Genomic DNA, 12,620 nt, shown 5'->3' on the forward strand with positions numbered 1-12,620 from the left:
TTCCTTAGCTTGCTCAGAAAGTTAGAACTTCTTTGTGTGAGAATAAAGAAGTAAAGAATGTATTTGTAATGAAGTTGGTTTTCACAATCAGAAACACGCAAATATCCTTCCAATTCATGTTTCTAAATTCGATTTCAACCTTGAGAAAGTTTCCAATTTGATTTTGAGTTGCACTGTCATCTCCTCGAGTTCGAAAATCTTATTCTACAACTTTCTATTTCGATTTTCTACTTCATATTCGAACTAGACTCGTAGATTGGCATCTTCCAAAAAGTTTCTAATTTGGGACTTAGTCTAAAATTGCCTCAATCCGCAAATATCCTCTTTCTAATTTTGATTCATGGTTCGAATTTCTCACAGAACTCAAGTTTCTATTTTGATTTCCCAGCTCATTTTCGAATTTGATCTTTGAATATCTCTTTTTTAAAACTTTCTAAATCAGTTAGTAGTTCGAACTCTATGAAGATTTGATGACATCACTCGTATTTTAAACTCAATTTCGAACTTGCTTTTGACTTTGCTTGACTTCCAAGTGTAGGGCGGAGTTTTGAGTGACCTTCATCATCCTTCTTGAGTAGGGCGGAGTTTTGAGCTTCCAACTTGATGCTTGGGCGGAGTTTTTAGGCTTCTCCAAATAGGGCGGACTTTCATGACTACCTCCAAGGGCGGACTTTGAAGGCTTCACCATGGGCGGACCTTTGGAGGCTTGTTTCAAGGGTGGACTTTCATGACTTGACCTTAGGCGGAGTTTGGAGGTGCCTCTATCATCATGCTAGAATTTTGTTTGCCTTAGACTTTCTTTCATTCCATCCATAGGGCGGACTTTGAAGACTTCACAAGGAGGGCGGACTTTTGAGACCACTCTACAACTTCATGGAGGGCGGACCTTGAGGCATCATCATATAGGGCGGAGTTTTGAGACTTCACCATGGGCGGACCTTCATGACTTGACCTTGCTTGGAGGGCGGACTTTGGAGACATCTCCACCAGCATGGTGGACTTTCATAACACCATCATGAGGGCGGACTTTTGAGCTATCATCTTGATGCTTGGGCGGAGTTTTAAGGCATCTTCAAGGGCGGAGTTTTGTGCCTTCACCAAGGATGGCAGAGTTTTTAGGCTCTAGGCAAGGTGGACTTGTATGACATCTTCACCAGCATGGCGGACTTTGAAGACATAAGGAGGGCAGACTTTTGGAAGACCACCTCTTGCATAGGGCAGGGTTTGAAGACACCTCCATCATTAGCACCTTGGGCGGAGTTTTCATCACCTGCCATAACACTCAACATCATTCATTAGCCAGACTTAGAAAAACATATTTGGAAAATTTCAAAATTCCACAATTTTAACCAGATTAACTTGAAATTTGAAATCCATACTTAGGCAAACCATCTAAAGCATCATGACCCCTAAAATGTAGGAACTTAGCTTTTTAGGTCAAAACTTGAAAATTTTCGATCGCGATCGAAGCAGGTTAGTGGTATCAGTGCAAACCCTAGGTCCCCACTCCGAAAAAGCAAAAAGCAGGCATCCCTAAAAAATAGGGAAAACTTTCTAAAAATAGCCATATCGGGGATTGGGCCAAAAATGCCAAAAACAAAACTTCCTAAAAAATAGGAAAAAGCAAAATTTTTTTTTTCTAAAAATAGAAAGTTGTCCAAATTCGTTCAAATCAATTGCATTCTTCGTCCTTTGGCCTTTCTAGGCACTTTGACGGTATCCGGACTCTGTTATTACTTGGATCGCAAAAACTGACTTTCAATCCTTAGGACTCGAACCATTCAAAACTGAGCAAGGCTTGGCAAAACTGAAGCGGAAGGCCATGGGCACTAAAAAACCCTAGAAAGCAGGAAAGGAGAGGGTCCCCATTTGCAATGGGGCGATGTGTGAAAAAGGTCACAACAGAATGATTCTATGAATTGTTTTCTGTGTATATTGGTGTGAAGGGAGGATGGGATATTGCAGATTGGTCTCTTGATCCAAGTATGGTGACAGTTGAATTTCAAATTTTCAAACCAAGAGAACACACATATGTGTAATCCAAAAGAGCTACAACACAACTAGGATGAAGACAACAAGGACCAAGTTTTGCATTCACACAAAAGTTGGACTCTACAGTTGGCGAACACAGCACTGAGATGTCATAGCATCAAAGATGAAACATACTTAATTTATGAACAAACATTTTTTTATATCGTGATGAAAAGATACTTTGTGAAAGCTTCACAAATATTTTACGCTCACTATGCTGATCAACTAATAAAGCACACTACTCAATCAAGTCAGCAAGTGTGACTAGACTAATACAGTGCACTCTTGAAAATACATCTAAAACTCATGGAGACCTGCACAACAATGACAACTATACATTTACAAACTCTTTTCCACTGGATTATAAGAATACACTTGCAAATGGAGTTAAAAATCGAACTTGTAGTTTTGCAATTACCCTAGGTTGGATATAGAATGAAGAAGACCCTTGATTACACCTTTTCAATCTTTTCTCCCTTTAGCCAATCCGATGTATATATATTCATGTTTGCTGCATCACATTCTTAGGTTGCCCATGCTTGTTGCACTAGAAATCACATGGCTTTGTACTTGGATCCATGCCTTAGACAGGCCCATCAGTATTTGCACATGCTTAGGAAATTTACCAAGTTAAATTGCATCTATACAAGGGCATTAATGACGTGCCAACATATATAGGAAGGCAGATTTTGACCTCTGTCTGAACGATGGAGTCTTGATGTGGGGATGCAAGTTGGATTTGCAAGTTTGTAAAATGAGGGTCAGAGTTTGCCAAATGAATATACTGTGGGCATGTGGACCATGGAAGCAAGAAGGCAGTTTGCAAGGTGCACATGAAGTGGGGAAAGTCTGTACAGGTTAGGGATGGTAGGAGGTGGAGATTGAAGTGCATCTTGCAAATTGCAAATAGATAGGATAAATCTATAGTGTAGGCTGGTGGAAGTGCAAGATTTAGCAGTAGGGATGCAACTTGCAAGTTGTGAAGGGAGGAAAGATGTCCTTTATGAGCAAGGAGATAAACTACGCGTGCCTTTAGTGTGCAAGGTAGGAAAATAGGATGAAGGAATGCAATCTGCTTGTAGGGGGAAGAAGTCATGCTCAGGGAATAGTATGGAGAAAGGAAGCATGAGCACAAGGGGCGGGCTAGCAAGGGTTGCAAGGTTATGCCAGAAGCTTGCTAGCCTATTTAAAAGGGGATGTCATGGAGATGAGAAGTGTGAATGCAAAGAGTGAGTGAGCAACTTGTGCACAGGGGAGAGAAGTCTGCATGCATTATACATTGCCACCCTGCAGGGTTACAGACCAATTTTACAAATTATGCAAAGTGCAAACGTTACCTTGAAAGCCACCACAAAAGACATCTGTAAATAGGAATACAGGTCCCCCAAACATGAAAATTTAACAACAAGGCTTGAAACAAAGGCCATGAGGAATATGAAACACAAATCAACATAATTTCTCAATGGGGCCCAGTGGAATAAGTCACAGATTGGATATTACTAGTGGGCCAAATAGAGGGCAAGGGTAACAATGAAGGTGTAGGACATGAAAGTAGGTGGCAGGTCAACACTATGCATAAACCACCTTAGAAAACACACTTGTACATATTGTAAGTAGTAAGTACATATTGTTTAGATTAGGGCTTTAGGTTTTATTTTTGTTACAAGGAACTTCACCTTGTTATTTCAATAGCAGTTGTACTGCACATTTATTCTATTTGTTTTGCACTAATGAGTGCAAATTAAAATGCTAACACATCCTACTTGTATTTTCTGTCATCTTAATTGACTTCTATGATCATCTTTTCATAGTCTTTAATGTGCTTATTGTGTTCCTTCTTCTTATCATTGTTAATAGAAGAAGAAATTATTTCTCTCCCTCCATTTTTTAAACTCTCGACTGCTATTTCCAAAATAAATTCTTCTATTCTTAATGGTATAATGCAAATTAGAGTGAAGGTTAGTTTTGGGGTTCGCTACTATAATGCCTAGTGGATAGTTGTTTCATTTATACAGTTACTGAATGATTCTTTCATTTGATTGAAAGTTGTTTTCCTATATCCAATTTGAAGTAAAAAATGGATAAAGAGAAAATAACTGAAACATAAAGCTCAATTTCCCACCTTTAGAAAATGGAGAAGTAAAATAAACATCAATGAGATAGGAATGGATTTTGACAGTACCTTTGGCTTCATAGGAAGAGGCAGTATACACTTTGGAAGCTATGAGATGATCAAGTATTTAAAATGTAAACATATAATAAATTATAAAATCAAGGTTGAGAGATTTAAAAACAGCATATGATGATAATGTTGTATGCAATAGTTACAAGTACAAGTGTACAACCATATAGCCTAAAATAGAATATCTTTACTTGTTTAAATGCATCCCTCTAATAATTATTAGTGATTTGATCAACTTTAAGTGAACTAGGATGATTTAAAAGAGGAACTCTAGATTGCAGAGTCTGAATATAGCATAATTGACGTCATCATCTTGTAGATCTTAGTAAGAAGGAATGATAATATTAATAAAATAAAATAAAATAAAATAAATATTATCTGCATCATTGTTTAAATCTCAGTAACTCACCAACTCACAGTAACTTGGAAGTGAAAAGGACCTTCTAGCTCGTTTCCTAGAAAACTTGCCACTCATTTTAAAGTGAGTACTTGCCAATTAACTTGCTTGAAACAACAAGTTTTGACAAATCTATTTAGAAAGCTCACCATTGACGGACAAAACAGCAGCAGGCAAGAAACATACAAAGCTCTATTTTTTTGTGTGGCCATGAAGGTCCTTATGACCTTGAAGGCCTTAATTTAGGCTTTAGGCTAGAGGCTCCGTTCCTTGACATCCCCAACTCCACTGTCCCCAAAACCCTGCTTTGGTTTTGAAAAAGGAAACTAAAAAAAGTTTTGGGCTGCACTAGATGGAGAAACAACATTTTCATAATTTGGTTTGAATTAACAATAATAACATTTTCCTCCTATTTTCATGAAAGTTTCAGCATTTTCCAATTCACCAAAACTTTTGTGATTAAATCTTGAATAATTGATTTCCATTCACTTTTGGTTTTTTGAGTCAATCTAGATTTAAAGAAATGCTTCTGTGATCAAAATAAATGTGTTCTCTAAATTAATTCTTTATGCTTCTCATGCATTATTTAAGTTTATTTCACAGATTTATGTATTCTTTTAATATTCTGAGCTTTTGCCAAGTCCCAGGTCTGAGTCAAAAATTATGTTGCTGAGTCTCAGTTTTTGAACTATCATCTGCTTGATTCATATGCTCTCTTTATTGAATGGCAATATTTTTTTCTTTTTCTAATTACTTGTTTTATATTTGTTGGCTTGTACATAATGCCCGTTGACGAAGAGAAGCTTGCAGTATTTGTTTCCAACCAGGTGCCAGAGATTCTCATTGGTGATCCTGTGCGATTCCGACAAATTGTAACAAATTTGGTTTCAAACTCAATCAAAGTCAGTATTCTTTCTGCTTAATATATATGTAATGTGTTTTTTGTGCTTCTAGAAAAGGTCCTTGAGAGAAGATATTTCTATGAATATATGCAATGTGCTTCCTGTGCTTGTAGAAAAGCTCCTAGAGAGAGAGAGAGAGAGAGAGAGAGAGTTGGCTCTAAGAGTATATATTGGGTTTAATTTTTTAGCCTTTCTCAAATACTTTGCTTTTGCAGTTCACAGAACGTGGTCATATCTTTGTTTGTGTGCACCTTGTGGAACAACTCAAATTGGTCGAAGTTAATTCTGAAGCATCAAAAAGGTACACAGAAATAGTTAAAAATGGTTCTAAGAACTTATGGGATACTTTGAGTGGGTATGAGACAGCTGATGGAAGGAACAGATGGGAAAATCTAAAGTTGCTGCAATCTGATGAAACCCATGAGCTTCCCGAGGCATCTTCACAAACATCTGAGGCTATAAATTTATGTGTCAGTGTTGAGGATACAGGCGTGGGAATTCCTTTGAAGGCACAAGAGCGTGTATTCATACCCTTTATGCAAGCTGATAGCTCCACTTCTCGTCAATATGGAGGAACAGGCATAGGTTTAAGTATCAGCAGACGTCTGGTGGAACTTATGAGTGGAAAAATTGACTTTGTAAGCAAACCACACGTAGGAAGCACATTCACATTCACTGCTATCTTTAAGAAAGGTCGTGCATGCCGACCAGATATGTCTGAGGCCATAACGAATTTTTTTAAAGGCATGAAAGCATTAGTGGTTGATGTAAAAGCTGTTCGGGCTGCAGTTACCAAGTATCATTTGCAAAGGCTTGGGGTGCAAGTTGAAATAGCAACTGAACATGAATCAGCAATTGTGACTGTAAATGGAGGGCAAAATGGTGATGTCAGATCCAGGTAAGCCTTGTTTGTACAGGAATTCCATGTCACAAGTTATCACACACATTGGTTACTGATTTTTAGTTAGTCATGCCTAACCTTGGGCCTTGGGTTGAGTTTGAGGAGGATTATGGAAGTGGTAGATCTTTGTAGTTTCTGTTTAATTCACTTTTTGATTCTGACTCCTGTACATTTTATACTTTAGTGCAACAGGAAATATAAACATCATGCTTGTTGATAAGGAAGCTTGGAGTACAGGAACAGGTCTCATTATCTCCAAGGTTTTGAAAGAAATGAGGCAAAATTATAGAATTTCAGAGTTCCCAAAGATGATACTTACAGCGACCTCAATAAATTCTGAAGAATCCAAGGAGGTCAAGGCAGCTGGGTTTTTAGAGACAGTAATCATGAAACCCCTCAGAGCTAGTATGGTTGCAGCATGCCTTCAGCAAGCATTAGGAGGTGAAGGAAATAGAAAAGCACCGATTCCTTCTTTGAAAGGTCTTCTTTCTGATAAACAGATTTTGGTAGTAGATGATAACATGGTTAATCGTAGAGTGGCCGAGGGTGCCCTGAAGAAATATGGAGCTAAAGTGGAATGTGTTGCTAGTGGAAAGGCTGCATTGGAAAAGCTTCAGCCACCTCATAATTTTGATGCTTGCTTCATGGATGTTCAAATGCCAGAAATGGATGGGTATGTGGATTGTTATTTTTCCTTAAGTCTAGCTTTAAACTGTTGTGAGAGTTTTATTCTCAAGATCATTTTTAACTAAATTTTTTCTATTATATGATTTAAAAAAAGTCAAACTATAGATATTATTATGTTGGAAGACTGAGAAAATTTTGTTTCAGGTTTGAGGCAACAAAAAGGGTTCGAAATCTAGAATATGCATATAATAGTGAACCTTCCAGAGAAGAGCATGGAAATGCCAGGAATTTTCATGTACCAATATTGGCAATGACTGCTGATGTAATCCAGGCAACACATGAGAAATGCTTAAGATGTGGAATGGATGGCTACGTATCAAAACCATTTGAAGAGGAGCAACTCTATAGGGCAGTGGCCCAATTTTTCAAATCTGAACACAATAGTTTAGATCTGAGACAAGGACTATGACAATTGAGCCATAATTCCAGGATCTATTGCACTTGTAACTGACTGATCAAGCATCGAGAACTGTGCATGTTGATTCAACGGTATTACCTGGGCTGACAGAAAGTATTCTGTATCAGAAACTGCAAGCTTTACAAGTTTCTGAACAGTGTTAGTTTTCATGGAACCTCAGATACATTCATTTGATTTGAAGTTATTTCCCTTTTTCTTTGATATGATCAACTTGATTTCAATGTTTTTGCATTATAATGAATTAATAATGTACAAAGATATTAGAAGACATTCAAGAGTGATGATTTTTCATGTCTAGCTGTTCACAGTTGAGCCATGTTTCAACTTGTAGGTTCTGGCTAATTTTAATTGAGTTCATTTGTTATTTTTACAGGCATGCATGTTCCTAGATTCCCTCCTGGACAATTGTGTACCGGTTTCTGGATTGGATTATGACATAATAAACAATGGTAATTGGCTACTTCCACCAACACGTTCAGGCAACTTTGCAGGTGTATAATGTATACTTAGATGGTGATTCAATGCATTCTTTGACGTGCAGCTGCACGTTCTCATACAAAGGTGCTTCATTTCTATACATAAGTTTCTTTGCCATTTCATGTACAAAATCTGATATCATCTATCGTAAGCTGCAATTAATTATTCTGAATGAAGTGCTGTACCTTGAGATTCTGCTCACTGTACAAGGAATTGTATCTTCCCATGTATCTCCTTTGAAAAGTTGTCTCAAATTGAGACGCTTCAAAAGTTGACTACAACATAACCTTAAATTGAATTTCTTGTTAATATAGAACAAAAGTCCCGAGCTTTAATCCCTTTGCTTTTTATTAATCTCACACTTTCCTTTGTGGAATCTCAAGAAGGAAATTAATGAACTTGCAGCCGGAGGCCCAGTACTAGAATTACCATCTGTTAGCTAAAGATGATGTTTAACACAGGCATGTGTCAAAGAATGGCTGTGTGCATCATCTTCATGAATTTATTTGTAAAGATAGATCAAAGATGATATCTTGGGAGGTTTCATTGTATTATCAAGGATGTGTAAATTGATGTATTTGGGTTCTGATGAATCATATGGGTATTTCAAAATTCAAGATATCTAATTCTACCCCTAATAGTGAATCCCATTTCACATTTTGTTATTAATCGTGATAGTATCTTATTTCAATCATGATTAATGATTGTTAAGCTAACACTAGGAAGTAAATTGCCACAGGATCATTTCAAACATATAGTTGATGCTTTTAAATATTTTGTCAGGGTTTTTTCTATGGGATTAACGACTTCCACATTTATGACTATTCCCCTATTGGCTAAGTCAAAAAGTATGGATATTCCCTTTGAAGCGGTTATGATTTATTTGGGAAGTAGAATGTTTGGCCATTAAACTGCACGACAGTGGCAGTTCAGGTTTGCATAGTAATTTAAAAAATGGCTTTGGTTTACACCATTGATGTGATGCAGTTCGTTGGGCAGATATGGTACTCTGTTTTTGGTTTTCTTTGTCTTACAAAGTATCCACATTATTTCAGAATACATTCCCTCAATCCCAAGGTTTTTATACTGGCCTATGATTGCTACATTTTAGATGAGTTGTTTAGGGGGTTATGGACAGATATAATTAGGTTTAGCACTCGAAACTGCTTAACTTGTCTTTGGCTTTAACTTTGTTTCTTAGATCGTACAGTTTTCTTTGTACTTTTTTGCATGTAATTCCTTCCTTGATGTGTAGCATTGCAAGCAAATTTGTCTTACATGTGATTCTAAGCATCTTTAGATTTTATTTGACTATTATATCATTTATTTATGCCTGCCCCTGGCAAGGTACTGTTGTTTTCGTTGTCTGTAAATAATTCTGTATTGGTAAATATTTTAGTTGCCCTAAGTGAAACTATAGTTTGTGTTTGCATCTTGGCATGTAATTTGCATTTGGTTATGTGATGGTAAAATTTTCCAACACTTACTAAAGTTTGGGCTGACAATTTATTTACTTGCAAGAGAAAAATAAAAAAGGAGTGTTTGGCACCTGATCGCCTTTCATGTTGCTTAAACAACTAGGAGAGTTGTGGCAGATCTCCATATACGTGTGTTGACAACGTGAAGATCTCCATGTTCTTTACGCATGGATGTTTTCTCATATTTCTCTGAAATGCAGACTTTTACATTGTATGCACCATCTGAGTGGACATTGGGGAATTGTAGTTTAAAACAATCCTCGCCTTTACATGAGAAGGGTCTTCTGAAGGCATGCCTAGTAATTTGGCATAGCAATCATAGCATTTAAGATATAAGTTGGGGTTTCAATGTCATGTGATTAACTGTGATGCTTTTGCAAAACATTCTGTGAACTCTGTTGGTGATTATGAAGGTTCTTGGAAGTTTAGCTGCTTCATTCAATTAACAGATATCAGATTTTCAGATAACCCAGCCTAAGGTGCAAGCATCTGAAATGGTTCAGCATGCATATTCTCCGTGGGGTTAATTTCGGGGTCACAAACCATTTTGAGTTTTTCATCGTAAAATTTTTCAGTTTCACACATAAATTAGGAGAACATTACATCAAGTCAGTGGTTTGGAGATATGCGGTATATAAAAAATGACTAACTCTGCTTTTGGCCAAAAAGAAAAACAATTGCCGAGGCTGATTGTATTAGTATTCTTATCTTATCCACTGCGTATAATGCTGGAGAAGAGTCATTACAACGTCCTGAATAGGCAAAGGAATTGGTACGGCTAATGCATTATGAAGAACCTCTTGCTCACAACTGTTATAGGCACACCCAACACACGGTTAGAAATTAGGGTACTAGTATGGAGCAAAATCCTCAGCCAGTGGGATATCCATGAATGAATGAATGAAATTTAATGATGCCCACTAGACCAAGCAGTTTAAGGGACCAAGAGCCACAAAATCAACACAATTTCAAATACTTCCAATGTCAGCTCCTGTTATGAATCTTGACCAATTAGGGTACTGGGTTTGTAAAACAAATTGTACTATCTCAACTCAAACATTTCCAGGTGCTATTCTATGGTGAGATCGGATGAAATTCTGTACAAAATTGATGAAATTATACGGATACATTACGGCTTTTCTCTTAAGTGCAAAATTTATAGCGACATCCCAGTCACTTACAGAGGTATATTAGCCGTTGTGTTCTTAATGATTTGTTTAATTTTTTTACAATTGATGATATTCTGTGAGTGTAATAGCGGCTTTATTCTAAAGTGTGAAGTTTATAGTGCCATCTCAGTCACACAGGTATATTATCCGTCGCATTCTTATAGGATTTGTTCAAAGAGAAGGTCCAGAAACATACAAGCTTATCATCAAATTTAATACCGTCAAGTTTAATAATAGATGATCAGCAAGTCAAAAAGGTTAGTAGACATTACAATTCCATTCTTATAAACATCACATCAAATCCAAGCATATGCGGCCTGATGTAAAGAGATTATAACTCCATGGTGCATTTCATATTTTCTATATTTTGTTATCTATCACCTCATGATTTCATCCTCTATTTTAATCCATTGGTATGAATTAATGAAAGATTTTAATAGAGATCATGCAATATATGAAAGGGCAATAGTTGGTTTGACATTATCCCACGATGATTACTTGTGTGTTATGGATTATTAATCAGAGTTTCATGAGACTACTGATGCTTTAAGAGCAAATTCTTGTTGATGTGCAATATTACATTCTAGGAATGTAAGAAGCTAAATGTAAGCTTAAGTTAAATCAATTAATTAAGTATGAATATAATTAATTTTAGGAACAAGAGCTAAGGTAGTAATTACATTATCTATAATAATGTATTAAAACAATTGTGAAATTTATATAAATAATTAATGGTATTTAATTTTTAGATTAGTGCTGATTGATTCAACCAACATTTCAATTGAATCACCCCTATGTTAAAAAATTATGGCATCAGTGAAATGCATTGGAATTGTTTGATTGTGAGGGTCGCTTTCGCAATTGTAGGTTCAATTGCACAAATGTGAAATCAATTATGCAATTGTTGATCTAAGCTAAGCTTGCAGACTTGAATTGTAACTATAAACACGGGTTCCTTTTAATCTTAGATTTAAAATTGCCTACCATGTTCCTTTTAATCTTAGATTTAAAATTGCCTACCATGTTCCTTGTAGCTTGCATATAAAACTTTAGTGTTTGCAAGTAAAATTGGGAATATTTCTCTCTTGTTGAGCTCATAGATATTGATTTATCTTGGTACAATGATCAAAGATAGTAGTATATGTTGATATCAATGATATAAAGTTGGTTCCAAGGAATAATGGAGGTGTTACTGTAGGTTTTTATTTTCTTGGTGAGAAAATTTATTTTCTTATGTCTTAGGTTTTTCTTACATTTTTATTAAGCTTTCTTAGGTTAATAAATTGAATTTAACTAATAAATAACTAGTGGATATGTTGATGAAGTATCATCATTCTAAAAGGAAGGAGCATTTACTATATTTAGATAATTTGTTGGACACCTATTGGTTGGATTTGCTACCTCCACTTTCTCCCTTGTTCTATATAAACTCACTATATAGCTCATATTTTCATATGGATTCATGATTCATTTTACATCATGTTTTTTGTTTAGCTCCTAATGCAATATTGTCATATAGACATTTGCACATAGCTTGGAATTTGGGTCTATAATTGTGTTATTCACTTACATTTGTATAACTTATTTCTATTTTACAAAGTTTTAAGATATGCATTTGTTTCATATTTCTAACAATATGCACTTAAAATGTTTTCTATATTTTTTAAGTGAATAAGGGTTTTCCCTTAATTATAATCTAACCCAAGCTTGTGTATTTAAATTGTAATTATAGATGCAAATTTCTTTGAATCTGTTAGATCTAAAAACTTCTCACCATGTTCCCTATAATTGCATAACTTTGGTGTATGCAAATGATTGGGAATTCCTCTTTTGTCAAATTTTAAGATACTAATTTAACAACTTGATACAATAATTAAACATAGTAATTAGTCATTTATTATGTTTAAGATGATATGATATCGATGCTATAAAGATAATGCAATGAATAACAAAGTTGTATTGCTAGGTGCTAGATGTG

General features: G+C 35.8%; 1 protein-coding gene across 1 annotated transcript in view; it reads left to right on the forward strand.

Annotated features, from left to right (window-relative positions):
- Positions 1–8,333, forward strand: part of LOC131038489 (probable histidine kinase 6) — a 29,726-nt gene extending 21,393 nt beyond the window's left edge. The window contains exons 8-12 of the mRNA XM_057970927.2: positions 5,414–5,512; positions 5,728–6,410; positions 6,598–7,086; positions 7,245–7,656; positions 7,892–8,333. Coding sequence (XP_057826910.1) covers positions 5,414–5,512; positions 5,728–6,410; positions 6,598–7,086; positions 7,245–7,509 — 1,536 coding nt within the window. The 3' untranslated portion in view covers positions 7,510–7,656; positions 7,892–8,333. The remainder of the gene's footprint in view (positions 1–5,413; positions 5,513–5,727; positions 6,411–6,597; positions 7,087–7,244; positions 7,657–7,891) is intronic.
- The last annotated feature ends 4,287 nt before the right edge of the window (positions 8,334–12,620 follow it).

Source organism: Cryptomeria japonica, chromosome 10, assembly GCF_030272615.1.
Source record: "Cryptomeria japonica chromosome 10, Sugi_1.0, whole genome shotgun sequence".
Lineage (NCBI taxonomy): Eukaryota > Viridiplantae > Streptophyta > Pinopsida > Cupressales > Cupressaceae > Cryptomeria > Cryptomeria japonica.